This window comes from Suricata suricatta, chromosome 13 (assembly GCF_006229205.1).
Source record: "Suricata suricatta isolate VVHF042 chromosome 13, meerkat_22Aug2017_6uvM2_HiC, whole genome shotgun sequence".
Taxonomy (NCBI): Eukaryota; Metazoa; Chordata; class Mammalia; order Carnivora; family Herpestidae; genus Suricata; species Suricata suricatta.
The window spans coordinates 31,973,146-31,999,424 of record NC_043712.1 but is presented as its reverse complement, the minus strand read 5'-3'; the positions used below and the strand labels follow the sequence as shown (position 1 = coordinate 31,999,424).

General features: G+C 48.4%; 1 protein-coding gene across 1 annotated transcript in view; it reads left to right on the top strand.

Annotated features, from left to right (window-relative positions):
* The window catches only part of GALNT12 (polypeptide N-acetylgalactosaminyltransferase 12), a 38,322-nt gene extending 13,114 nt beyond the window's left edge, over positions 1-25,208 (top strand). The window contains exons 4-12 of the mRNA XM_029919648.1: positions 272-441; positions 5,759-5,948; positions 9,698-9,883; positions 12,888-13,005; positions 14,413-14,589; positions 16,949-17,080; positions 21,672-21,785; positions 22,752-22,898; positions 24,815-25,208. Of these exons, the coding sequence (XP_029775508.1) occupies positions 272-441; positions 5,759-5,948; positions 9,698-9,883; positions 12,888-13,005; positions 14,413-14,589; positions 16,949-17,080; positions 21,672-21,785; positions 22,752-22,898; positions 24,815-24,952 (1,372 nt within the window). The 3' untranslated portion in view covers positions 24,953-25,208. The remainder of the gene's footprint in view (positions 1-271; positions 442-5,758; positions 5,949-9,697; positions 9,884-12,887; positions 13,006-14,412; positions 14,590-16,948; positions 17,081-21,671; positions 21,786-22,751; positions 22,899-24,814) is intronic.
* The last annotated feature ends 1,071 nt before the right edge of the window (positions 25,209-26,279 follow it).

Below are 26,279 nucleotides of genomic sequence, written 5' to 3'. Positions count from 1 at the left end.
AATCTGAAAATTGCTTTAAAACCTAAAGTCAGTATCCCACAGTTGAAGCTTACCGGGTGTCGTTTTAGAACTTTCCTTAGAATCTGCCGGCGCTCCTAGTGAAACACTGGGGTCTCTGGAAGATCCCAGCAGATTATTTTCCATTCCCCAGGCGGAGACTTTGACACTGGGGCCTGTGTCCCCTTCACGCCTCCATCGTAGGACCAGCCTGGGCCTGGTACCCACAGTCAGCAGTGGGTTCTCGATTCCTGAAGCTGTGTTGTATTTGCAGGTGCAAAGAGAAGAAATATGATTATGATAACTTGCCCACAACATCTGTTGTCATTGCGTTTTATAATGAAGCCTGGTCAACTCTCCTCCGGACAGTTTACAGTGTCCTCGAGACATCTCCGGACATGCTGCTAGAAGAAGTCATCCTGGTAGATGACTACAGTGATAGAGGTAAGCCCTCCACGTGGGCTCTTGGAGGGGCCCAGCATCCAGGGGCAGTGCCTGGGAGGCAGGAGTGCGACGTAGGAGGGGTGGAATGGGTCCGGGGAGGACGGGCTTTCTGTGTCCCTGTGTGCCTGGGCCCTGCCCTCAGGGAGCTCAGAGCCTGCTGGGATGCAGGTGTGTGGAGAGAGAGAGCTCTGTCACATGGTGCTACAGGAGTCAGAGCACTCAGGAAGAGTGGCTGACCTTAGTCTTGAAGTAGTGTGTGGGCAACAGAGGTAGAGGGAGGGTGTTTTAAGTGGAGGCACAGAATGTGGAAAGCTTTGGAGGTCCAGTGTTGCATGGATCGCACGTAGTGCAGGAAGGACGAAGGACCAGCAGGCGGAGGGGAGGTATGAGACATGGGGCAGGGGGCAGGCGTTACACACGAGGCCGAGGAGTTGGGACTTTGTCCTGAGGGCAGGGAGAACAAAGGCAAGATTTAAAAATCTATTTATTTATTTATTTATTTATTTATTTATTTATTTTGAGAGAGAGAGCAAGCTGGGGAGGGGCAGAGAGAGAGGAGAGAGAGAAATCCCAAGCAGGCTCCACGCTGTCAGCACAGAGCCCGACATGGGGCTCGAACTCACTAACTGGGAGATCATGACCTGAACTAAAACCAAGAGTCAGATGTTTAACTGACTGAGCTGCCCAGGTGCCCCTAGGGCAGGATTTTCAACAGGAGAGCAGCTTTGCCTTTTTGGGGATCCCTCTAGGCTGGAGAGATCTGTGGGTGGAGAATAGTGTACAGGGGAGCTCCTCAGGGAGGCCAGGGGCTGTAGAGACGGCCCAGGTGAGGGATGGAGTCTGGTGGTGGTAGAGGAAAGGGGAGGAGGAGGAAGGATGTTTGAGACATGGCATCTGGAGGACCTGCAGCCTTTCGGTGTGGGTGTCTGGGTGAATGGTGGTACTGTCCCAGAGCTAGGAAAGCCACCCAGGGCAGGAGTGACAGGTCTGGGAGAGGAAGTGGGGCATTTGGCTTTGGATGTGTTAAGTTTGAGATGAGATCAAAAAGGGGCAGCCCAGACAGGAGAAGAACTGATTCCAGGGAGAGATGTTCCATTGAGAGGCTGACCAGCATCCCTACAGGCCTGGCCGGTGACCTGGGGTCCAGCAATTCTCATGCAGTCCAGAGTTGGCCCTTTATTTGTTCTGTGAGCATGTGTTGAGCTTCCACCTTTGTACCAGGCACCGTTCCAGGCACGGGGGATTCTGTGGGAAACAGGACAAGTCCCTGCTCTCATAAAACTCACATTCTGGCGGGTGGAGATGTGGGTGGAGATGGTCAATGAACATGTGAAGCATAATACAGCATGACGCGACACAATATAAAATAGCATAACATTGGGGCGCCTGGGTGGCTCAGTCAGTTAAGCCTCCGGCTTCGGCTGAGGTCAGATCTCACGTTCGTGGGTTCGAGCCCCGCGTCGGGCTCTGTGCTGACAGCTCGCTCAGAGCCTGGAGCCTGCTTCCGGTTCTGTGTCTCCTTCTCTCTCTGACCCTCTACCTCTCATGCGCTGTCTATCTCTGTATCAAAAATAAATAAAAAACATTTTAAAAAATTAAAAAAGTAGCATAACAACATAGTAATATAGCAGGTGGAATATAGCAGAGTACAAAGTGCTATGAAATAAAAGGGAGAGCAGGAGAGTAAGGGGAGCTTGGGGATGGGCCCTCCTCCGGCCTGGTGGAGGGCAGGAAGTCTCCCTGAGGAAGTGGTTTTAAGCTGAAAGCTAGGATGTAGAGAAGGAGGCAGCCCAGCGGCCCCAGGTGCAGGAAGAAGCTGGGGTAAGGAGCAGGCATTCTGCAGGGCAGAGCATTGGCCCGTGGGGTGGTGACATGGGAGATGAGGTTGCAGGGTGGGCGAGGCCAGACCCAGGTAGGGCCTTGGAGGCTGCCATAAGGGGGTTTAGGCTTAAATATGAGCCTGATGGGAGCTGTCTGAGGGCTGCTGGGAGGGCACGAAGGTCGCCCACTCTTGGGCTCACTGTGCTGCCATGTGGGGCATGGCCGATGGAAGGGAGGGAGGTGGAGGGGCCGCTGTGGTCATGCCACATGCCATCTGTCTAGCTGCAGTGAGAGAGCTAAACTCCACTGAAGGGAAATGTCAGGGTCATAGCAGTGGGGAGAGCCATGGGCCGAGTTGTTTGTCTCAAGCCAAATGCCCATCCCTGGGCCACGCAGGAGGGTAGCAGCTACTACTTCATGGGCATCTGTTTCTTCAAGCCCTGCCTGGTCTTTCCAACTTCAAAGCCTGGAGTATGTGTCCTAATTGGTGGGTGTGTTTGGCTGTTTTCACAGAGACTCTAAACAGGAGTGATGTACCTGGATAAAAACTGACCTCTCTCACATCACAAAGCTTTGGTAATGGTCTAGGGTTGGTGTGGTGGCTTCACAGTGGTAGGTCCCCAGCTCCAGCCCTGTATCTCCACATTCTCTAGGACATTGTGCGGCCCTGATCTGCGTGCCTCGGGATGGCTCTTTGCCTTCCGTGCACTGTCATCGGCAGGAAGGTCTTGTGGGGCTGGGGAGCCAGACCCAGAAGCTGCCGTCATGTCCCATGGAGCAGAACAGGGTCAGTGGGCCACACCTAGCTGCAAGAGAGGCTGGGAACCATGGCTTCCATGGTGGGTGTTCGGCCACAGTTGGCATTCTCCGTGACAGCACACAAGCCAGACTGGGGCTTGATGCTGTATGAAGCCCACAGGCTCTGGGCTCAGGGCACCTGGGTCAGAGGTGAACTTAAGTGTGAACCTGTCCTGGCACCTGAGCCAAGTCACGTGTCTTTTCTGAGCCTCAGTTTCTCATCTGTGAATGGGTGTGTCCACCCTTACATCAGAGAGTGGTAAGGAACAAATGAGATCATGCATAGGATGAAATCTCATGTCAGCCAGCACATAGTAGGTACTCATCTCCCTTTCCTTTGGTCCTCTCCTCCCAGGGCTCTTTAAATCTGTGTCGGCACTGGTCCAAGCTCCAGTACTTTGCAGCTACACAACCTTGAGCAAGTCCAGTGTGAACCTTGGCTTCAGCCCCTGTAAAGTGCTAGTCCCTAGCTTGTAGGGTCACAGTGAGGATTAAATGAGATAAAGACAGTTAACATGCTAGGTCAGTGCCTGGCATATTGTCATACTTATCCTTTTATCAAATATTTAAAAACTGTACAGTGCCCCCAGATATTTCAGAAATGTATTCATTCAGAAGCAAAGAGATTATTTATTTGATCTTCATGGACTTGAATAGCTCCTCAGCCAGAACCAGGGTATGAACCCCATCCTGTGTAGCTCAGTTCTTCTCGTAAGTGTAAACGTGAGGCGCTGTGGGGCCTAGGCCGCCCTCACCATCATGGTGACCTGCACCATGGGCCGGTGCCTGCTCAAGCCCTGATGACAGGAGTTGTGCCCTGCCCCTCACCAACCTCCCCCAGCCCCCGGCTTTCCACACACCAGTCTGAGCTCCATGCAGGGATGCAGACCCTCCCTAGGCGTCGGAGGGCAATTCAGACAGACATAGAATGGATGCTGACCAAATCCATAAAGAGTGCAAGGAGGCTACACATGCATTTTCTTTTTTTCCTTTTTTTTTCTTTTGCTTGTGTGTGTTTACCGGACATAGCCACCACTGATTAGCTTTGCTTGGGAAGTTACCTCCCTTATTCCTGCTCTCAGCTTATTTGCAATTATATTCAGTATGGAAAAAAATGAACCAATGAAATTTTTTTTGAATGTCAAGAATTTAGGGAAACATTTTTACAAACTGAAGCAACAGTTTACAGATCTTTCCCTTCTGCCGGTGATTGAGGACTTTCAGACAAAGCCCACAATGATTAGGGGGGATTCTCTCACTTTTATTTTGCCTGATGGGCTCCCCCCACCTCCACCTGACCCATGGAGGGGTGGGAATCAGGACTTCCTGTCCCTGAACCTGTGTGTGGAGTCTGGAGTCAGGGCAGCCCTTCCGTGGGCGCCACCTTTCAACTTAAAAAAAAAATTTTTTTAAATTTATTTTTGGGAGACAGAGACAATGCAAGCAGGGAAGGGTCAGAGAGAGAGGGAGACACAGAATCCGAAGCAGGGTCCAGGCTCTGAGCTAGCCGTCAGCACAGAGCCTGATGCAGGGCCCGAACCCACGAACCGTGAGACCATGACCTGAGCCGAAGCCGGACGCCCAACCGACTGAGCCACCCAGGCGCCCCACCTTTCAACTTTTAAAGCCTCATTTCTTCTTATGCAAACTGTCCTCCTGACAAATTTTGCATTTGTTTAGCAAGGTTGAGAGATTGTACAAGAAAGCTCTGGGAGGCAGTATTAAGCCTATGAATTCAAGCCAGGTCTGCTGGGTTAAAATCCTGGCTCCTTAGCTCACTTGTTCTGGGATCTTGACACATTAGTTAGCCTCTCTGGCCTCAGTATTCTCATCTATCAATGGGGATAGTTGTAGTACCTGCCTCATGGGCAAGTTTCAAGATTCTTATGAATTCATGTAAATCACCTGGACCATACTTCATACAGCAGGCCCTCTAGTGGTAACTGCTATTATTACTAAAAAAAAATTTTTTTTAATGTTTTTAATTTATTTTTGAGGGACAAAGACAGCATGAGGGAGGGTCAGAGAGAGAGGGAGATACAGGCTCCAGGCTCTGAGCTAGCTGTCAGCACAGAGCCCAACACGAGGCACAAACCCACAAACCGTGAGATCGTGACCTGAGCCGAAGCTGGATGCTTAACCAACTGAGCCACCTAGGCGCCCCTAACTGCCATTATTATTACTATTACCGTATCAAATGAAATGTGCTCCTGAGAAAATTTGCGTTAACATAAATATAAATACAATTCGTTAACATAATCCCACATAAATTAAAATGTTATAAGGTGTTACATAATTAGTTAATATAAATAAACCAAGCTTATATTAACCCAGTTTTTCTTTAAAATTATGGTTGGGCAGGTTTTTTATTTTTAAATGTTCACAAATCAAGGTGTACTGTACTTTTGAGGAAGTAACAGCTTTATTGAGATACATCCACATGCACCCACCCATTTCAAGCATGCAATCCAGTGTGCATGTGTTTTGATGGGGAGCCCTCGGTGGTCCTGGAATCCCTCCGCCCCAGGCCTCCCTGGCACTTGTCCAACGTCGGTTCTGGGTCAGGTGAGGACATCCGGGTAGGTGCAGCGCAAAGGAGGCTGTTGTGAAATCAGTTGTCACTTGGGGCTAGAGAGGGTCTGGAAGGACGGCCAGGGATGTGTGGAGGTGACCCCGCTTGTCTCGCTTGCCCCCGCAGAGCACCTGAAGGAGCGCCTGGCCAACGAGCTGGCTGGGCTGCCCAAGGTGCGTCTGATCCGTGCCAACAAGAGGGAGGGCCTGGTGCGAGCGCGGCTTCTGGGCGCTTCCGCGGCGAAGGGCGAGGTGCTGACCTTCCTGGACTGCCACTGTGAGTGCCACGAGGGGTGGCTGGAGCCGCTGCTGGAGAGGTGCGTGAGCGTGCGGGGGGCCCGCGCTGTGTGGACGCAGCAACAGGTTTCTCACCGTGGCGCCCGGGTTCACACGCCCCTGGCGCGAGTGCTCTGTCACTGGGCGTGACAACAGTCTGTGCCCCACAGGGCTGTGGAGGCCTTTAAATGAATGACTACACATACAGCCCTTAGAACATACTAGCATGTATGAGGCCTTGTTAGTGTTTACTTTTATTACACATGTTTGTGTGGAACACTTAGCACGATCAACCAAGGAAAAACGATCTATCGTCCAGAATCGCACAGCTAAAGTTCTATGTTTTGGTGTATTTCCTTCAAGCGAGGCTGTCTTATCCATTATACCCGGTACCTACAATGCTTAGGACCCATGACATTTTTAACAGACCCACAAAAACCTTTCTATGTTAATTATTTTAAATCAGAAGGGGAAAAAATGAACATCATAATAATGGATTTAGCCTGGATTGTGGTTTGTCCTTCTACCTATAGTCATAAAGTATAGTTTTAAATATATGGTTTTTCAAAAATTTTAATTTATTTTAGAGGGAGGGGGGCAGATTCCCAAGCAAGCTCCATGCCATCAGTGCAGAGCCCGCAAATAGTGAGATCATGCCCTGAGTCGAAATCAAGAGTTGGACACTTAACTGACTGGACCACCCAGGGGCCCCTATGTTATTTTTTATGAAGCCATGAAGTCATAACACAGTCCTGTCTTTAAAGCCATGTCTCTTGGTGTCCCACAACCTTATACCCTAACCCTCCCAATCTGCCTGTCTACCAAATCTACTGCCACTAGGCCCCCTCTTCCATTCCCTTCCCTTCCCTTCCCTTCCCTTTCCTTCCCTTCCCTCCCCTTCCCTCCCCTCCCCTCCCCTCCCCTCCCCTCCCCTCTCCTCCCCTTCCTTCCTCTTTGTCTCCCTATTCTCCTGATTCTGCATCACAGCAGGCAGGAGCTGGGCTGGCAAAATTAGAGCTCTCCAGGTAGGGGAGGAAGGTTCAAGGTGGGGGGGGTGGTCTTCATTTGGTCCCTCCCCATGGAACAGGGGAAACGTCAAAGGGTCAGGGTTCCTGCAGTTAGCAAACTGCTGTCCCATAGCCTCTATCTAGTACTTTGGTTGCCATGGTCTGTCTGTAAGAGCTGGGGACCCACTGGCCTCCCTTCCTGTGAGAGACCAGCCTGTCCCCTGCTCAGCTACTTCTGCTGTCCTACGTCCTGTCCCCTGTGGGTCCCACAGCTGCCTCCTTCTCCTCCTCAGCTCTGATGAGCTTCACCGGCAGCCAAGACCCAGAGTTCCTCAGCCTGTAATGGAGTCTGAAGTTATTTAGAACATGGTGACAGCTAAGGGTTCCCTCTGGAACCTAGGCAGGCCAGTGGGTTTGCCCTTCACCCCTTCCCCACTGTGCACACAGATGGCGGTCTCTAGGCCAGTCTGCAGTCCCCTGATGCACTATTACCACCCGGCATTCCACTCCAGCCCATCCTCTGGAGGCCAGCGAGGCAGCCTTCCCCATAGACAAGTCCTTGTTCCATATCCCCAGACAAAAGGATTCTCCGCCCTGGCTACCCATAGAACTGTATCTGGGGAACTTGCAAAACATACCAACTCCTGGGGCATCTGGGTGTCTCATTCAGTTAAGCATCCAACTTCATCTCAGGTAAGGTCTAGCGGCTCATGAGTTCAAGCCCTGCTTCAGGCTCTGTGCTAACAGGTCAGAGCTTGGAGCCTACTTCAGATTCTGTATCCCTCTCTGCCCCTCCCTTGCTTATGCTCTGTCTCTCTCCTTTTAAAATAAATAAATATTTAAAAAAAAATACCAACTCCTGGTCTCATGGCCAACCATTTGTATTGAATCTCTGGAGATGGGCCTGGGCTTCCGGATGTTTCAGAAGCTCCCCAGGGACCTAGGTGTGCACCAGCGTTGACACACATTGGTCCCTCAAATGGTCCCCAACAGGAACCCTCCCTGTCCCTCAGACGGTCCAACAGGAGCTGTAACCCTGTTTCTCCAGGGCCTTTTGGAAATAGATCTTTGGTTTTCAAGTCCGGTGGGTGGTGCTCCTGGCCTTTTATGAGCCGGGAACCAGGGATGCCAGACGTCCCACCGAGGACAGTTCAGCCCTGGGCAACAAAGACTGGTTCTGCCCCAGATGCCAGTAGTAGGCCTGCCCTGCCCCCACCCGCGGCACACTGTTACTGCGCCTGCGCACTTTATACACTTTGTAACCGTGGTTCAGGGTCCTTCACTCCAATGCCAGCTCCCCCAGTTTTGCTTTTCTTATAAAAATGAGGCCTCCCAGCCAGCTTGATTGCAAGTCATAAGTTCTGGTCTCTGCCTGGGGCTAAGAAGCCTTTTTGAACCTGCCCTGCAGGTCTGCCACTGGTCCTATCAAACCTTTAAGAGTGCCTTCAGTTTATTTAAAGGACTTGAGGGGCACCTGGGTGGCTCAGGCGGTTAAGCGTCTGACTTCGGCTCAGGTCGTGATCTCACGGTTTGTGAGTTCGAGCCGCGTCAGGTTTTCCCCTCTCAGTGCAGAGCCTGCTTTGGATCTGCTGTCTCCTTCTCTCAGCCTTTCAACCCCCTTCCCCGTCAAAAATAAATAAACATTTAAAAATTAAAGAAACGAATTGTGAGTTGGTAGGTACCCACTCTACATCTTGCTCAATTTAATGAATTCACAGGTTTCATTCATACAGTCTATCCTGAACTGTGCAGTTTCACCTAATACTGTAATTCTTACCTCAGTGTGGTATTCACGTTGGCCCCCCCCCCAACTTTCTGAGATCATTCTAAGGACCCTTACAACTCAAGTCTGGTTGATTGCTCTTTCTCCCCATCATTGCTCTGTGTGACTTATGCTTTCTTAGGTCTCAAATTCCAGATAGAAGCCCCCAGAATATAACCCAGGGAAATCACACACAGGCCAGTCCCAGTTCATCTTACCTGGTGCACCGTCAAGTGCAACCCGCCCCCCAAAATGACAGTATGGTGGAGGATGGGCAGAAACATGGGCTGATGTCTGCAGCATTTTTCTCTACACTGTCATATCCTACTTCACAGTAATAAAGATTACAAGAAAAGACTAGCAGTAGATTCCCGGTTCTCTGCCAGCCACCTTATAAACATTCCCTAAGGGAGTCCTCACATTAACCCTATGATATTATCATTCCAGTGTCACCCACAGGTGACAGGTTCTGAGAGGTTAAGTGACTTGGCTAATGTCACACAGCAAATAGGAGGCAGGATTCACATTTTTATTCTAACTCCAAAGCTGATCCTTTGGCCCGGGCACATCTCTCTTTTTTAGGGGGATGATTAATTCTCAATGTTAAGACATTTCATTGTGACTAAATGAGGAAACCTCTTGGCAGTCTTTAGAAGTTGAAAAATCTGCTTTCTGTTTTAAAAGTGACCTGTGATTTTCACATGTCTTGACTTTCATGGAGGGACTCAGATTTATCCAGAATGTCTATAGGTGGAATCGGAATATTGAAGCTGGGGGACTTCTCCTATTCAGGCCAGAATCCTTCCTTCCTGGGTCTCCCCCGCCACTTGGGCTTTCCCTGTGAGGACCACCCCTGGGGCCTGATGTGGCTGCGGACCCCTGCAGGGGGAGACAGACCTTTCTCACATGGCTCTCCTCCCGCCTACTGGAAGGATGAGCAGGGTTCACCCCCCGATTCCCTAATCGTCCTCCTGCCACCTGGCCTCACGGAGAGGCACATGGGGCGTCCGGGTGTTCGCAGGATCCATGAAGAGGAGTCGGCAGTGGTGTGTCCTGTGATCGATGTGATTGATTGGAACACCTTTGAGTACCTGGGCAACGCCGGAGAGCCTCAGATCGGTGGCTTCGACTGGAGGCTGGTGTTCACGTGGCACGTGGTTCCCGAGAGGGAGAGGATGCGGATGCGGTCACCCATTGATGTCATCAGGTTAGGGGCTGACTCCTAGGCCACGCGCCTCATCACATCTGACTACCTTGTCAGTGAGGTACCTGGGGAGGGCATGTTCCCCCACTTTCCCCAGAGCATTTGTTTATTTTATTTTTTATTTTATTTTATTTTATTTTATTTTATTTTATTTTATTTTATTTTTTAAATATTTATTTTTGAGAGAGAGACTGAGTGTGAGCAGGGGTGGGGCAGAGAGAGAGGGAGACACACAATCCGAAGCAGGCTCCGGGCTCTAAGCTGTCAGCACAGAGCTAGACATGGGCTCGAACTCATGAACCGCGAGATCATGACCTGAGCCAACGTCAGACACTTAACCAACTGAGCCACCCAGGCGCCCGAGCGTTTTTAAATTTTGATTAAAAAAATCTTTGCTACACACATGAATTTTATATTGATATATTTTATTTATTTATTTACTTAAAAAACTTGTAAAATATGCATAACAAAAAATTGCTCACTTTAACCATTTTTTAAAGTGTTCAGTTCAGTGGCATCAAGCACATTCACAATCTTGTATAACCATCACTTCCAGAACTTTTTCATTGTCCTGTATGGGAACTCTGTACCCATTGGACAATGACTCCCCTATCTCTTCTTCATCCTCTGGTTGCTTCAATTCTACTCTCTGTCCCGATGAATTTCCCTGGTCTAGTTGCTCACATAAATGGAATCAGGCAGTATTTGTCCTTTGTGTCTGGCTTCTTTCACTCCACATGATGTTTTCAAGGTTCTTCCAGAACCCCATTCCTTCTGATGGCTGAACAATATTCCACTGTATAGACATCCGTGTTTGTGTATCCATTCACCTGCTGATGGCCACTTGGATTGTTTCTACCATTTGGTTATTGTGAACAGTGCTGTTGTGAACATCAATATACTGTTACTTGTTTGAGTCCCTGTTGTCAGGTTTTTGAGGTATATACCGAGGAGTGCAGTTGGTGGGTCGTATGATAGTTTCATGGTTAACATTTTGAAGACATGCTGTCAGGTCCTTTTTCAACTGGGGGAGAGGTGGACCTGGGGGTGAAGGGGCCACCTTTGGCCAGTGGGTGAGCCTGGGTCTGAGTAGAATGGGTTCAGCGGGAGCTTAGTTGCTCTCATTCTTTGAGGTGTTGAAGTAATAGGCTTCTTCCTCATCTTCCAATTTCAGGACCAAATGGGAGTAAATATAGGAGTCAGGTAGGTGGAGGTCGGACATCAGTGTTATTGCTGGTGTATCGAGCAGAGATGGTGTCTTAGATCTGTACCCGTGTTTGGGTGAGACCTTGAGATGACCCACTGGCCAGAGGGAAATGCCTATGGAGACAGTCTGAAGAGAGAGTGGTAGACGGGCGCCTGGGTGGCCCAGTCAGTTAAGTGTCTAACTCTTGATTTTGGCTCAGGTCATGAGTTTGAGCCTCACATGGGGCACACTGTCAGTGTGGAGCCTTCTTGGATTCTCTCTCTCTGCCTCTCCCCTGCTTATGCTTGCTCTCTCTCTCTCTCAAAAATAAATAAACTTAAAAAAAAACAAGAGATGGAGGTAGAGAAATGAACGAGGCCAAGTCATGTCCAGCCTGGAAGGCCAAGGTCAAGGCTTTGGACTTTACCCTGAGAAGCCACTGAAGGGATTTGAGCCAGAAATGACCATTGCCTGTTGCATTCTTTAAAGATTGCTGGTTGCCATGTTGACAAGGGGCCTGGAGAGGGCGGGGCCAAGGGCATGGAGGTCATTAGGAGAAAGAATAATCTTCGAGTCAGGAATGAGGATGCAGGATAAGATGGGAGGGAAACGGAGTGCTCCAGAGATGTTGTGGTGGAAGAACTGAGAGACTGAATGGGAGTGGGGAAGGCAGGGATTGTGGTGACACCCAGGCTTTTGCAGGAGTCCTGAGCAACATCCTACTCAACCTTTCCCAAACAGATTTGTAAACTGAAGCTCAGAATAGGAAGGATCTCATCAAAGGTCACACATCCAGCCTGGGATGTGCTCAGGGGTGTCATGGCCAGCTCCCCTTCCCTTCCTGAAATGTCCCTGGGCCTCAGTTTCCTCACCTGTGAAATAGGTACAAGCATATCAACCCTGCCTACTCCTTAGATTTTTAGGATGAAACACATATAAGTGCTTTATAGTCTAGAGCCTTTCCTTCCACAGGGAATCTTGCTGTCCTTTGCTCATTGGCCCAGAGCTGGGAGTGCAGGGAAAGCCAATACTTTGGCAAGGCCCAGAAGCACTAACTGTTAAACAGTTAGACTCTTGATGATGGGCAGTTTCTCTACTTCTGCATACATTCCTGGGCACCTGCATCTCTTGGTGTGTTGACCTTTCAGCTTTCTGCTGTGGTAGGATGGTAGGCTTGGGCCATTTCTAGAACCAGAGGAATCTGCTGGGCAGAAAACAAGGCTAGCTGGAGAAGCAGGCTGAAACTGGCCCTCAGGGTCCTGGAGGGAGGCCACTCATGCAGGAAAGGAATACTTCCTGGGGGAGCTTTAAGATGGGAGCTGCCTTCTGTGGTCTTCTATGCTCCAGTGGGCATCTGTGCTTGCCCTGAGACCACATGACCAAGGCCGCCAGCCTGGCACTAGCCATCCTCTTGGGGAGCATGTCTTCTCCTCAACTTCTCCGTGTCGTCTGTGCTTCTAGAGGTACATGGTTTATCTCGCCCTCAGGCCTGTGCTCATGCTGGTATCTTCGGGGAGAAACATTTCATTCCTCTTCTCTGCCAACTCCCCCATGTTCTTCAGGCCCCATTTCCTCTGGGAAACTGAATCCTACCCACCCGCCCCATGCCCTCCCCTCTGTGCCCACAAGGCGCTGCCTGTTGAGATGTTGGTGAGCCTCCCCAGGGCAGGGACCACAGGGCACCTATATGCCTCCAGGCCTCGAGCAAGTCCTGGTACAGAGCGTTAAGTCAGGATGTGCTTAGAGATGGCGGGGGGAGGAAGGGACGGAGGGCTCGTGGTGGACAGGCGTTCACCTGCTGTGGTTATCACACTCTCCTAGGTCTCCAACAATGGCTGGAGGGCTGTTTGCTGTGAGTAAGAAATATTTTGAGTATCTGGGGTCTTATGATACAGGAATGGAAGTTTGGGGCGGAGAAAACCTCGAATTCTCCTTTAGGGTAAGTATTCCAGTCTTCTCTTTGGACTCATCCTTCACCTGTCCTCTCTCCCTCCCTCCCTCCCTCTCTCTCTCTCTCTCTCTCTCTCTCTCTCTCTCTCTGGGAATGATGGGATTTGCTAGGAGGACCTGGCAGACTTTTCCTTCATGTTGGCTGTTTTTATCTAACGATCCTGAAAGATGATAGCAGTGGTGTGCACATCCTCTGCTTGCCTTCTTGTTTGAACTCTTGAAAATCTGTAGTTTTCATAGGTTTGGGGCAGGGAAGGGCCTTGCAGGTTACCTAGTTCTTTTCTCTCACTCTAGCAGGGAGAAACTGGGGCCCAGAGAGGGCAAGTGACTGGCTCAAGGTTGCCCACACAGTGAGTGGCAGAGACGGGGCTAACACCCAGGCCTCTGCTTCCCAGACCTATCGTTTGGAGCCTTGATTTGCATACTTACTAATGAAATAACCTGTTTAGCACTGTGACTTTCAAACTTTGCCACATATGAGCATTGTTTAGCAAAGAACTTGTTTAAAAAGGCACATGTATAGGTACAGTCTCCAGAAAGTCAAGTTCAATAGATTTTTGGTAGGGCTCAGGAATCTGCTTTTTGGGACAAGCCCACTTACTGATTCTGCTGGTCGCGGCCCATGGATGCCCCTTTGAGAGGCCGCTAGCATTTCAGTGGGTTTTCCAGTTGACTGAATCCTGCGTTTTAAGTATCAACATTTTCTGCCAATACCTGTATTTTCTAATAGAAAATTTTAAGTTTCATTAGTATTTTATATGGTTTCCTGCTTCGAGAGAGTTAATATGAATTGACCCTCTGCTGAGGACTCATACCCCCATTATAAGTACCAGATACTATCCCTGGTCGCACATCAGTGGGGTGTTCACGGCCTCCTGCCCCAGCATGAGATGGTCTCAGATAAATCAGCCCGTTGAGGTTTAGGATGTGCTTTTAATGGTCTTTCTGCCTCTTCCCTAGGTGTCAGGCTGCTCTGCCTCCCTCTAGAAGCTCTTCCTTTCCCCCTTCCAAACCTCTCTTCTTCCCTGCTGCTTTCCTATCTTCTGTGGCTAGGAGATCAGGTAACGAGCCTGTGTTTTACATAATGAGTAATGGGTCCCCAGTGAGGTCAGCCACGGGTGCTCCTGAGAGTCAAGTGCATGAGCTCTAGTGCATGGACTTTGGGCTCTTGCTTCTGATGGCTTGTTTGTCTTTGGGGCTGTGTTCCTGCTCTTTGACTGCAGTCTGTGTCCTGAATGTGCTGGGGAGGTGGCCTCCTACCCCATGGAGGGTGAGGCCCTGGTTCGTCATGATGTCTGTGTGCCTGGCCTCCTTGCTGCAGGCACTGTGGACCAGCAGCTCACCCTGCCCTCTCCCCCCACTCAACCGCCCGGCCTCCTCCCTGCTCTATGCACAGATCTGGCAGTGCGGTGGGACCTTGGAGACACACCCGTGCTCTCACGTTGGCCACGTTTTCCCCAAGCAAGCTCCCTACTCCCGCAGTAAGGCTCTGGCCAACAGCGTCCGCGCAGCTGAAGTGTGGATGGATGAATTTAAGGAACTCTACTACCATCGCAACCCTCATGCCCGCCTGGTGAGTTCCCCGGCTGCACCCTTGCACCCCAGCTGACCTCATCTAAACAAAAGCCCCTGATTCTGCCCACCCCCCCACACCATCGTGGGCCTGGTTCCAGAAATAGATACAAGTCTGGGAAGACTTTATTCCCCACTTAATGCATTCATGTTGATTCTCATTATTTACAGTAATTATGGTCTGTGTCGTCACTGCAAACACTGAATTCAAAACTACCGAGCTTCTGCTTCTTGGGGAAATACAGCAGTAGGTTCCTTCAGGCCTCTTGCAGGTTGACATTTTTGCCAACGGTTCAATACATAACTTGGTTTTATGTATATTTCTATTAAAAGATTCTGTACCTTGGACTCAGGGCCAACAGCCTGGTAACACGTACCTAATCCACCTACCCTCTCCCCTGGGCACAGCACAGCCTCTTGCCCCGAGAAACACCATGCTTGGGGGTCTTTTAAACAAGTCACCACACGAAGCAGCAGAGCCTGAAAAATGTGGCACTAGGTGGACGGTACACAGGACACTTCACGGTGTGAGAACTGAGACATGATCTCAGCTAGGAGCGTCAGGTGGGGTGACTCAGATTTTTCACCCCTCTCTGTATGTGTCTGAAGATGACAGTGGTGGTACGAAACCACAGGTATTGATTTTAAGGCTACAAATAAGCTTTAGCAAAGAGGTGCACTGCCTCTGCACTGGCCAGCTCTACTGGCCCCCAGATGTAGTGCCCACTCTGCACCAACATACACTAAAATGAAAACGAAAATCTCTTTTTCTGAATCCTTATAGCAGCTTTTTAGGATAGCTCTGAAATTCTAATTTTTTATTTATTATTGTTTTTTTAGTGTTTATTTATTTTTGATAGACATTGTGTGAACAGGGGAGGGGCAGAGAGAGAAGGAAACACAGAATCGGAAGCAGGCTCCAGGCTCTGAGCTGTTAGCACAGAGCCTGACACGGGGCTTGAACTCATGAACTGCGAGATCATGACCTGAAGCAGTCAGACACTCAACCGACTGAGCCACCTAGACACCCTAATTCCCATTTTTTAGATGCCAGAACTGAAGCTCAGAGAGCTTGTCTGAGGTCTTGGGGGTGATATGGGCAGAACGGAGCCTGGGGTGCATGGAGCCTGCTCCCTGCTCTGCAGAGCCCTGTGGACCTGCCCTTGACTTTCCCCTAGGCTCCTCTCTGCCTCTGGGCTCCAGGGTCATTGCTTCCTCTGTCCTGCCCAAGACTGCAAGGTGGAAACATCTGCTCCTTCTCCTTGCCCAGTCTGGCACCCACAGCTCTCTCTTCCTGAGGGCTCCCAGAGAATGACACATTAGAGGGGCCCCAGATACACCTTTTGCCTGACGCCCGTGGCCGAGTGTTAACATGGATATCTGGTTGAAGACGAGGCACATCAAAGGAAGACCCTCTGGGAAATGAAGTAAAAATTAGAAATTTTGCTCAAACATTTTCATGTCATTACCATTTTGTTACGTATTTAGGCTGTTAAATTTTAATACTTTAACATCATAGTGCAAGGACAGTAGTAGCACTCGGCATTGCTCTCGTGGCTATGCTAAGTAGATGCTTGCTTTGTTTAATTATTTAGAAGTTTATAATTTTTTTAATGTTTATTTATTTTTGAGAGGGAGAGAGAGACAAAGGGGTAGAGAGACAGAGGATCTGAAGCAGGCTTCAGGCTCTGAGTTGTCAGTACAGAGCCTGACATCGAGCTCAAACTCATGGACCTCGCGGACCGTGAGATCATGACCTGAGCTGATGTCAGAAGCTTAACCAACTGAGCCACCCAGGCGCCCCAATTATTTAGAAGTTCTTAATCTATCGGTTTTGTTCAGAAAACTAAACTTTCACAAGTATTTATCACTACAGCATTTGGCACTTACCATTGTAAGCATGTATGCAGACTTCAGTATGTTGAGCATATAAGGTCTATATGCATGAAAACATTGAGATTATTCACCTGTGTTTGAAACCGAACGCTTTCAGAAACTAACAGTCATTCAGAACCTCAGGGTATATGTACTGTACGGATGTTTGCTGGTCTGTGATCACACACACATTGATGGTGCAGATGCCTGCGTCCAGCCCCAGGACCCGGCTCCCTGACTTCATTACCAGGTGCTTTGTGACCTTCCTGTGCACCTGGCCGCACTTCCTTATAGCGAGAGCACCAGAGAATGCAGTTGTTTGTGTGACCGTCTCTCCTGCCAGGGTGCTGCACCGGTCTGTACAGGGCCCAGCACACGGTGGGTGCTCAGTAACTGCTGCGGAGGAAGGCGGGCATTTGTGGAGATAAGGCTTTGATAGGAAGCACGTGACCTGCAGGGACTCACTGCTCCTGCCGTTTTCTCAGGAACCCTTTGGCGACGTGACAGAGAGGAAGCAGCTCCGTGCAAAGCTCCAGTGTAAGGACTTCAGGTGGTTCTTGGAGAATGTGTACCCAGAATTGCACGTGCCTGAAGACAGGCCTGGCTCCTTTGGCATGGTGAGTGAGGTGGGCCTGTGGTGGGCAGGGGCTTTCCTGATCAACAAATCCTGGCCAAGAAAGGGCCCTTCGTGGGGACGGCTAGCCTTTCTCACCCCTGCTCCGCTCCCCACTTTCATCCACTGTCTTTCCATCTCCCCATGTCTGGGCCTCAAGTCCAGAATGGCAGCACTAGAAGCCATCTCCATGTTGGTGACTATAACCTCTCGTTTTATAGATGAAGGAACTGAGGCTCACTTCGTGTTCCCATGTCTGGTTTCACATTACTTCAAGCTTCAGATGGCTGGACCAGTTAATAATTCCCAACTCAGGGATTGATAAAGGCAGTAGTGGAGGGAGAAGAGTCGGTTATTTCAAAGAACCCAAAAGAAATGTCTCTGGGATGAAGCCTACCAAAATGTCCAGTGCCTTTGGCTTTTGGGAGGAACGACACCAACCTAGGAAAGTGTCCTCTGCTGTGTCATGTTGCTCAGAAGTGCCCGTGTTCCATTCGGGAAGTCTTTGATAAATACAAAGCAGAACATTAAAGCATTAAATCCAGTCTTTGTCATGGAAAGGTTCAAGCAGAGAGAAGGGTGTAATGAACCCTGTCCCAGAGCTTCTAGAATTTTGATGATTTTGCCTCTCCGGCTTTCTGTCTCCTCTGCTGCATCCTCTCGTGCTTTTCTTTGCTCAAGTAAACCCCAGGCATCCTGTCATTTCATTCCTGTTTGCTTCCACATGCACATCTATATGGACCGTGTCTTCTGAAACCACAGACCATTATCACAGCCCATCAAGTGAGCAGTAATTTCTTGGTGTCCTTTAACATCTAGCCCTTATCCAGATTCCCCTGCTTTTTCACACCTCTGTGGGGTAACTGGCTCTTTCCACCTGGGGTCCAGACAAGGTCTCACGTTGTGGTTGGCTGCCACGTCTTCCCTCCCACGTCTCCTTCATTAAGGCAGACCTCTCCTCTCCCCTCTCTCCACTTTTACTGAAATTGTTGAAAAAAAAAACCCAGCATCCATTGTCCAGTAGCACGTCTTACCCTTGGCATTACCTAATTGCTTCCTCATGGTGTCTTCCAAATTGTGCCTCCCTTGCCCATAGTTCTTAAAATAGAAGTGAGACCCAAAGGTCTGATTGGAATTGGACGCATTGGCCTTTTATGGCAAGAACACTTCACAGGTGTGTTTTCCACCCCTGGTGCAGCATCACAGAGCACCTAACCGCTGGTCGTCCTGCTTCTAGCAATGTGATTGATCAGCGGGTCCATGGGGCCTCTCTGGGACCGGCCACCATCAGGGGCCACGTCCACCTCCTTCCTCTTGATAATCATTAACAGGCCCAAACCTCAAGTGGTGTTGTCAAATGGTGCTTTTTCCAATCCTTTCCTTTCTTCCACATTATTAGCTGAGATGTTTCTGTAACGAAGAAGGTTCCTTTATTAACTGGGACCATTTGGTATCTGTGAAATTTAGTGTCCATTCAGAAAAGGCATAACAAATATTGGGGGCGCGTGGGTGACTCAGTCAGTTAAGCATCTGACCCTTGATTTCAGCTCAGGTCATGATCTTCTAGTTCATGAGATGGAGTCCCACATCAGGCTCTGCACTGATAGTGTGGAGCCTGCTTGGGATTCTTTCTCCCTCTGTCTCTGTCTCTGTCTCTGTCTCTCTCTCTCTCTCTCTTTGCCCTTCCCCTGCTTGCTCTCTTTATCAAAATAAAAAAATAAACTTAAAAATTGTTTAAAAGAAAAGGTATAACAAATTTTTAAGTCCTTTTCTTTATTTGCCTGTTTTCAGAGTAAGAGTTGGTGCTTCAGTTTCCCCCAGTTTTACTGATGGTGTTGTTTTGTTTGTTTGTTGGCTCATTGGCTTTTGGCTTTATCTTTCCTTGAGCAATGCTGTAAAACAGTGGGGTTTTATATGGCCAGGGTGCTGCTGTTCGTCTGTTGGGGTTTTTTTTGTTTGTTTTTTTGTTTTGTTTTGTTTTGTTTTTTGTAACTGTTCAGGTTGTCCATCTTCAGCTAGTGAGAACCTCTTTATTTTGACTTCTGGGATCTCGACCCCCTGTAGTGGCTTGATTGCCCCCGTGATGCTGGCCATGCTTATTTTCTGCGTTTGTTGCCATCTGTCCCGGAGCCCCTGAGCCTTTCAGTGGGGAGCAGTGTTTGGAGCCCACAGTTGGGATGCCAGCGCTGGTCTCTGTCTCTAGACCATGCTCTATACCAGAAATATAACGCCAGCCACATAAGTAATTAGACATTGTTTAGTTACTATATTTTACTTTATTTTTAAAGTTTATTTATTTATTTTAAAAAACTTTAATGCTTATATTTGAGAGAAAGAGAGACAGAGCACAAGTGGGGGAGGCACAGAGAGAGGGAGATACAGAATCCAAAGCAGGCCCCAGGCTCTGAGCTGTCAGCACAGAGCCCGATATGGGGCTCGAACCCACGGACCTCACAGACTGTGAGATCATGACCTGAGCTGAAGTTGGACACTTAACTGACTAAGCCACCCAAGCACCCCTATTTATTTATTTTTTTGGGAGAGAGAGCACAAGCATGGGAGGGGCAGAGAGAGGGGGACAGAGGATCTGAAGCAGGCTCCAGGCTCCAACTGACAGCAGAGAGCCTGACATAGGGCTCAAACCCACAAACCGCGAGATCATAACCAGAGCTGAAGTCGGATACTGAACCAACTGAGCCACCCAGGTGCCCCTAGGAACCATTATTTTAAAAAGGAGCAAGTGAGGTTAATAATTTATTTAATTCAGCATATCCCTAATATTATCATTTCAACATGTAGTCGATGTAAAAATTTATTGAGATGCATTACCTCTTTTTCTCATAGTATCTTGAAATATGTTCGTATTTTACACTCACTGCGTATCTGTTTGGACTTGGTCACATTTCAAGTGGTCAGTAGGGTGCATGTGGGGTGCATGGCACTATAGTTTCTCAGTGGGTAGAGAAAGGAAATGCATATTTTGAAGAAACAAATCATGAGCCCATACTGATACCTCAAATTCAGATGTAATCTTACAGGATTTTTTTCCTTGATATTATACTTGTATTTCTTTTTTCTTACACTGAAAAATCTTAGTTTCAAAAAGATTAAATATTACTTATTTGCTTTATCTTAAAAGATATTTAAAATAGTTTCAAAATAATAATACAGTATTACCACTGACTGTGATTCTGAATGAGGTTTAAGATTTCTTTGAAACTCTGTTTATAGAATATAGTTCACTAAGGAAATATAATCAAGCATGGAATATTCTAAAGTCATTTAATATTATTCTTTTTTCTGTTTCACCAGCTTGATACAGCTAGCTTAGTTTATCTCAGTTTTAATTTTAATTTACTTTTTAAATGTTTTATTCAGATTAGGCATTTAGAGAGAGAGGGAGACACAGAATCTGAAGACAGGCTCCAGGCTCTGAGCTGTCAGCAGAGAGCCCGATGCAGGGCTTGAACCCACAAACTGAGATCATGACCTGAGCTGAAGTCATATGCTTAACCAACTGAGCCACCCAAGCGCCCTATCAGTTTTAATTTTTTGAGGTTCCCACCTTTCTTTTAGTGTTTTTTTTTTTTTCAGTTTCCTTCAAATCTTTCTGAACATAGGGAGTTTATTTGAGGTCATGGTCCTTTGGTGGTCAAGCGTGGAGACTGCGTGGCTAGGTGACATTTGAGCCCTTCCAAATCTAAGATGCTCTGATTATTCTAACCGTCTCCTGTTCCCAGATTTCTTCACAAAGCAAAGGGACTTCAGGAACATGGATTTCTGTGCTTTGGGAGCTAGTGGATTGGATTGTGGAATCTTCCCTCGGTGTAGCTGAGTCTTATCTTCAGAAACAGGCTAGTCAAGGGTGGAGAAGGGTCAGGGCAGGAGAGAGGTTCACACGGAGTTCATTGAGGGGTTTTTGAACTCTCCAGAAAGGGATTTAGAAGGTGTGTGTCTTTCCTTGGAGGCTCCTAAAAGGGAGATAGGAGCATGGTTTTTTTCTCCTAGAATGATTGAAGGGCTTTAGATCTAAGAGGTTCCTTAGAGATGACGTTAGATTAGGCAGCACTGAGTGATGGGGAGAGCACTGGACTTGGGGTCTGAGTTCCTGGATTCAGACTCAGGCGTCTCCACTTGCGTGACCTTGGGCCAGTCATCCACTCTGTGTTGTGCTATTTCCGTAGTCTAGAATGGTGGACTTCTCATCTGGGACATGGTGAGTCTCCCCCACAGGGTATCTTTAGCAGATGCCTACTTGTGGGGGCCCTTAGTACAGGGGTGAGGCAACGACCCACCTCTGCACAGACCAGGGCAGCAATAAGGCTGCACCATTGAGAAGTGGAGAGATAAGAGCTTTCAGCCACAAAGAGTGCATCTCTCTGCAACTCACATTTATCTTTGGAGATGGGGGTTCTGACTCACCTATGTCTAGAATGGGGAAGCACTTTCAAGACAAAAATCGAAGGAGCTCTTAACCACTGAGTCCCGTTCTCGACTCAGCGACTCCTCGCCAATGGAGCCATTCCTGTCGGAGCCTTGGTGGGATCTGTTGTGTGTAAATCTGGACCCAAGAGCCCCCTCTATGTTTTGTTTAGCTCCAGAACAGAGGACTGAAGAACTACTGCTTTGACTACAACCCTCCCAATGAAAACCAAATCGTGGGACACCAGGTCCTTCTCTACCAGTGCCACGGACTGGGTCAGAACCAGGTAGGCGCTGCGTCTCTGTAGGTTGACATTCTTGAGACAAGAGACAGCAGACAGTGGGAGCCCACATGCTCCAGGGACCACTGGCGTGGGTCTTTAAAGAGACAAATGAGGGGAAATCTCTGTTTCTTTAAAAAATAAATATTTGATATATTTTTTGAATTATGTACTATATGTTCTTGCAGAATATTTGAGACATAATCAGTAAGTAAATGACAGGACCCAACGACCACCATTAGAATTAAGACAGAGTTACTTCCTTTCTTTCTTTTGCAAGGACTTTGGATCATGTGTTTCAAATAGTCATTATCACAATGTGTATATGTTTTATATTCCATTCTTGCCACTTCATCGTACTTTTCATGTGTTATTAGACATCCTTTGAGACTGTCATTCCTAATGGCCTCTTGACAATCTTTGTGTGGCTGTATTACTGTTTAGTTACCTGGTCCCCTGCCTGCCTGCTTTTGTGCTGGTAAAGTCATCCTGTCACTAACCTCTTGTCAGAAAAAAGGGGGCGCGGGTGGGGAAGCACCAGATCTGCGAGTGGGACAGCTTCCTTAGAAGTAACGCTTGAAGAGAATTCTAGGTTTTGATGGATAGCGCCATGTAAAGCGGGGTCTAGGGCAATTGCTGACGGCTTGGGCACGTCTGTCTGAGTTGTGCTGAGCTTCAGGCTGGGCAGGAGAGCAAGTTCTGGAAGGTCTGTGCAATGCAACAGAATCCCAGCCCAGGGAGGCAGAGAGACGAGCAGGGCGGGGCGTGGAGGACACAGGCAAGAGAGAGGAAGGAGGTGTTTGTTCTGGACCTTCCAAGCCTTCCTGCCTCAGGAGCGTCAGACACCTAGAGGTGAGCGGGTGGGATTCGAGTTTCTCCTGGCTCCCAGTCACCCCAGGCTCTCTCGTCCACCCATCCCTCTCTTTCCACACCCGAGAGTAAGTGGTGTGTGATTGGCTGCTCCGTTTTTAGTTTTTCGAGTACACGTCCCGGAATGAAATACGCTATAACACTCGCCAGCCAGAGGGCTGCATCGCTGCGGACGCCGGAACTGACATTCTCAACATGCAGCTCTGCCAGGAAACTGCCCCAGAGAATCAGAAGTTCATCTTGCGGGAGGTAAGGGAGCCGTCTGCTGCCCTCCTTGCTCTCGGTCCGTGGGCCGTGGAAGGGGGAGGGGAGGTAAGGCATGCTCCCTGACGCAGTCCTTGGGGGTCTCAGGGATGTGGCCACGTGGGGGAGACGGGGGAGTTCACTGCGGACCCAAAGTTGGTTGGGAGGAGTGCTTTGACTCCATCTGGTCGTTCCAGCCTCCTTAGACCATGAGCCACCGCCCTGGAGCAAGGGGTGTCGCAGACGCGCTTGAGGATAAAATGGGCTTCCAATGAGTGAAACCAATAGCCAGAGTGTGAGGATGTGAGGTTAGATCCAGGGGCAAGGCACTCCATTTCTTTAAGCCTCATATTTCCCCAGCTATAAAATGGGAACAATAATAGCAGCCAGTCTACCTCGAGTGTGGATTAGATGTACAGCAGAAATAGTCCTTGGAAACCATAAAGCTCTAGAGAGATCAGTTGTTACCCGCAGGGTAATCACCAAGAGAACATCTCTCTGATGGAACTGGCCCTCTATCGGAGTAGTTGATGTTGATTTGGAACTGGGTATTATTTCGGGCCCGTAAGGTGCTAGCCCTGCGCACTTGGTGACAAGCCGTAACGGCACTCGTGTATCTGTCAAATTAAAAAAAAAAAAAAAAACACCTGAGGGAGTAAATCCAAAGAAAATAATTCAAAAGAAGAAATGAGTTCACTGTTATCTCCGCAGGAAGTTTCATTCCCAGCCTGGCCCCAGGGATGGAAAGATTGGTCTAATTTGCTAATAAATGGGTTAATTCTAAGCACAATTAGAAGTTGGAGTACATTTCCTGTCGAAAATATTATGATTCTCAGCGAAATTTGCATGCTCCCTGGACTAGCCTGCACCGTGGTGCTACCCATCTGATATCAAAAATAAGAGGGAAGAGAGTTCTGCAAATTCCCGGTCTGTGATTCTCTGCAGCGCCCGCCCCCAGCCCCTTCTCTCGTTTCTTCTGTTTGTAAGCCCTCAAGGAATAGCCATGCAAGCTATAAATCATAAAATTGGTTTGAAACGTCATTAAAATTTTATCTTAAATTTCAGTGACTAATTAAGGAAAAGTAAGTTTCCTTAGAAGGGTGGGAAAGGGGATGCTGTGTTTAATTATTTCCTTTCATGGTACTCTGAAAGCAACATTTGAGCTCTTTTAAGGGTTTTCAGGGTTAATATTTTTGAGACTCTTCCGCATATAACTTTATTCCCAAAGGTTTCTCCTTCCCCGCAACAGGTCCATCACTTGCCCAGCCATGATTAAGTTCCCTGGGAACTTACAGCTTACCGCAGAGAGGTGGAGGGAAAAAAACTCCAGGACCAGGGGAGAGGCCGGCTGAGCTAACTCAGGGACAGGTGGGAAAGGAAGAGAAGGGGAAGGCATTAAAGAGGACCAGGGTCTTTGGGGGATGGAGAAATTGGCACAGTCGCCCAGAACCGATGTCCTCAGGTGACTTGTCCCCACCCCCAGCTGTTCTCTGGCTGGGGTGGGCTACAGCCAAGTTTCCCCAGTCTCCCCATTTAACTACCTACGAGAAGGAGATCGCCAGGGATGGAATTAGTTGACCTAAGGGAAGCAAAAGACTTAATGCAGGATCTTTGATCCTGATTTCCCTGAAGAAGAGTAGCAGCAGGGAGGAGACTTGGGGTCTGGCGGATTCCCCAGAACAGCCAGCAGGTGGCACCACTTGCCCGGCCGGTGGACTCAAGGACCTTGGTGACGCGCTCCCGTCAGCTTCAGCGGGAGCCTGGCAGGCGATTGTCCACTCCTGCCCTGAGGCGCCTCAGCACAGGGCAGACCTGGCGCTCAGTGAATACTTCTGCAATGGTAAAAGTCATCTGGCCTCTTAACACATTTTAAAGAAAACGATACTTTCTGAAGAATTATTTGTTTTTCTCTTCTCTCGTAGGATGGTTCCTTATTTCACGTGCAGTCCAACAAATGCGTTCAGGCTGAGAGGAAGGCGTTCAGTGACAGTTTCGTGCCATTACTACGGCTCTGTACCGACTCAGAACATCAGAAATGGTTCTTCAAGGAACGCATGTAATAAAGCATCACTCTACCAAGGAGTGGCGAAGCCCTTGGACTCGGTGCCGTGACAGACCCACCCTGGCCCTGGCTGCCTTGCTTTTCTAAGGAAGTCATTTTGCAATCTGTGAAAGTGACGCTGGATTTAATCAGCTTTGTACTGATTTGGAAAACTTCAAAATTGCTCCCAAATGCCCTGTTTTCAAAGGGTGATCATAAAATGTTAACTCGTGGCATTCAGAGAATTAAAACATTTAAATATTTTTCTATCAAGATGTATGTCCTACTGTCATTCCTTTCTCTTAACCCCTAGCAAAGAGGTAAATCTCTTTTGGTGTTGGCAAGTCTGTGTACACTGATAACACCTCAAGCATGGGGTTAGGTTATGAAATTTGCTTTCAAACTTTTGAAAAAACTTTTTACATGTTTATTTATTTTTGAGAGAGAGAGAGAGTGACAGAGCATGAATGGGAGAGGAGCTGAGAGAGGGGGACACAGAATCCAAAGCAGGCTCCAGGCTCTGAGCTGTCAGCACAGAGCCCGACACGGGGCTCAGACCCATGAACCATGAGATCATGACCTGAGCCGGAGTCGGAGGCTGAACCGCCCAGGCGCCCCACCAAAGCTGAAGTCTTAAAGGTACAGTGTGACTTGCTGGGCCACGCTAAACTTGTAGTTCTCGGCGGCCTTCTGACAATGCCTAGCTGTGATGTGGCTGGCTACTTTCGGTCCTTACCTCTGTGACTTTAGAATACGTTTATGTCATTTTACATTTTAATCACACATTAGCATCGGGAAATTTAATGTGCTCTATGAAATTTGTTCATTAATAAGATTTGGTCCTTAAACCTGTGTTCAGATCCGTGCCGTGGCAGCTCCTTGCTGCTGTCTCTGTCAGTAATTCTGATCTGTGAACTCGTCCCCATCCACCTCTGAGATCTTGTCAACCTGATGACATCAGTGTGACAATTTAAAGGAAAATATGAGGACATGGCAGAAATGTGTTTTTGTAGCCAGTCAGATATGAGCGATGCAGACACAGGCGTACTTGATTTCCACCTACAGGCCGTTTTAAGAGCATCCTCCCTTTTCTGAGCGATCTGGTTTAACAGTCACCCAGAACAATTCCAGCTGACCTGGCTAGTGTCCGTCTGATGCCTCTTAACCACTCTGAACTTCGGTTTCTTCTTCTGTCAAATGAGAAGAAAGAAACCAGCCTTGGAGGGGAGTTGTGAGGGTTACATAACAGAGCAGATGAGGGCTTAGTTTAGTCCGTGGCATGCAGTATGGGCTCATTAAATTTCTAGTTTCATAAATAACATGTTATAAAATGTGAAGCACAATAA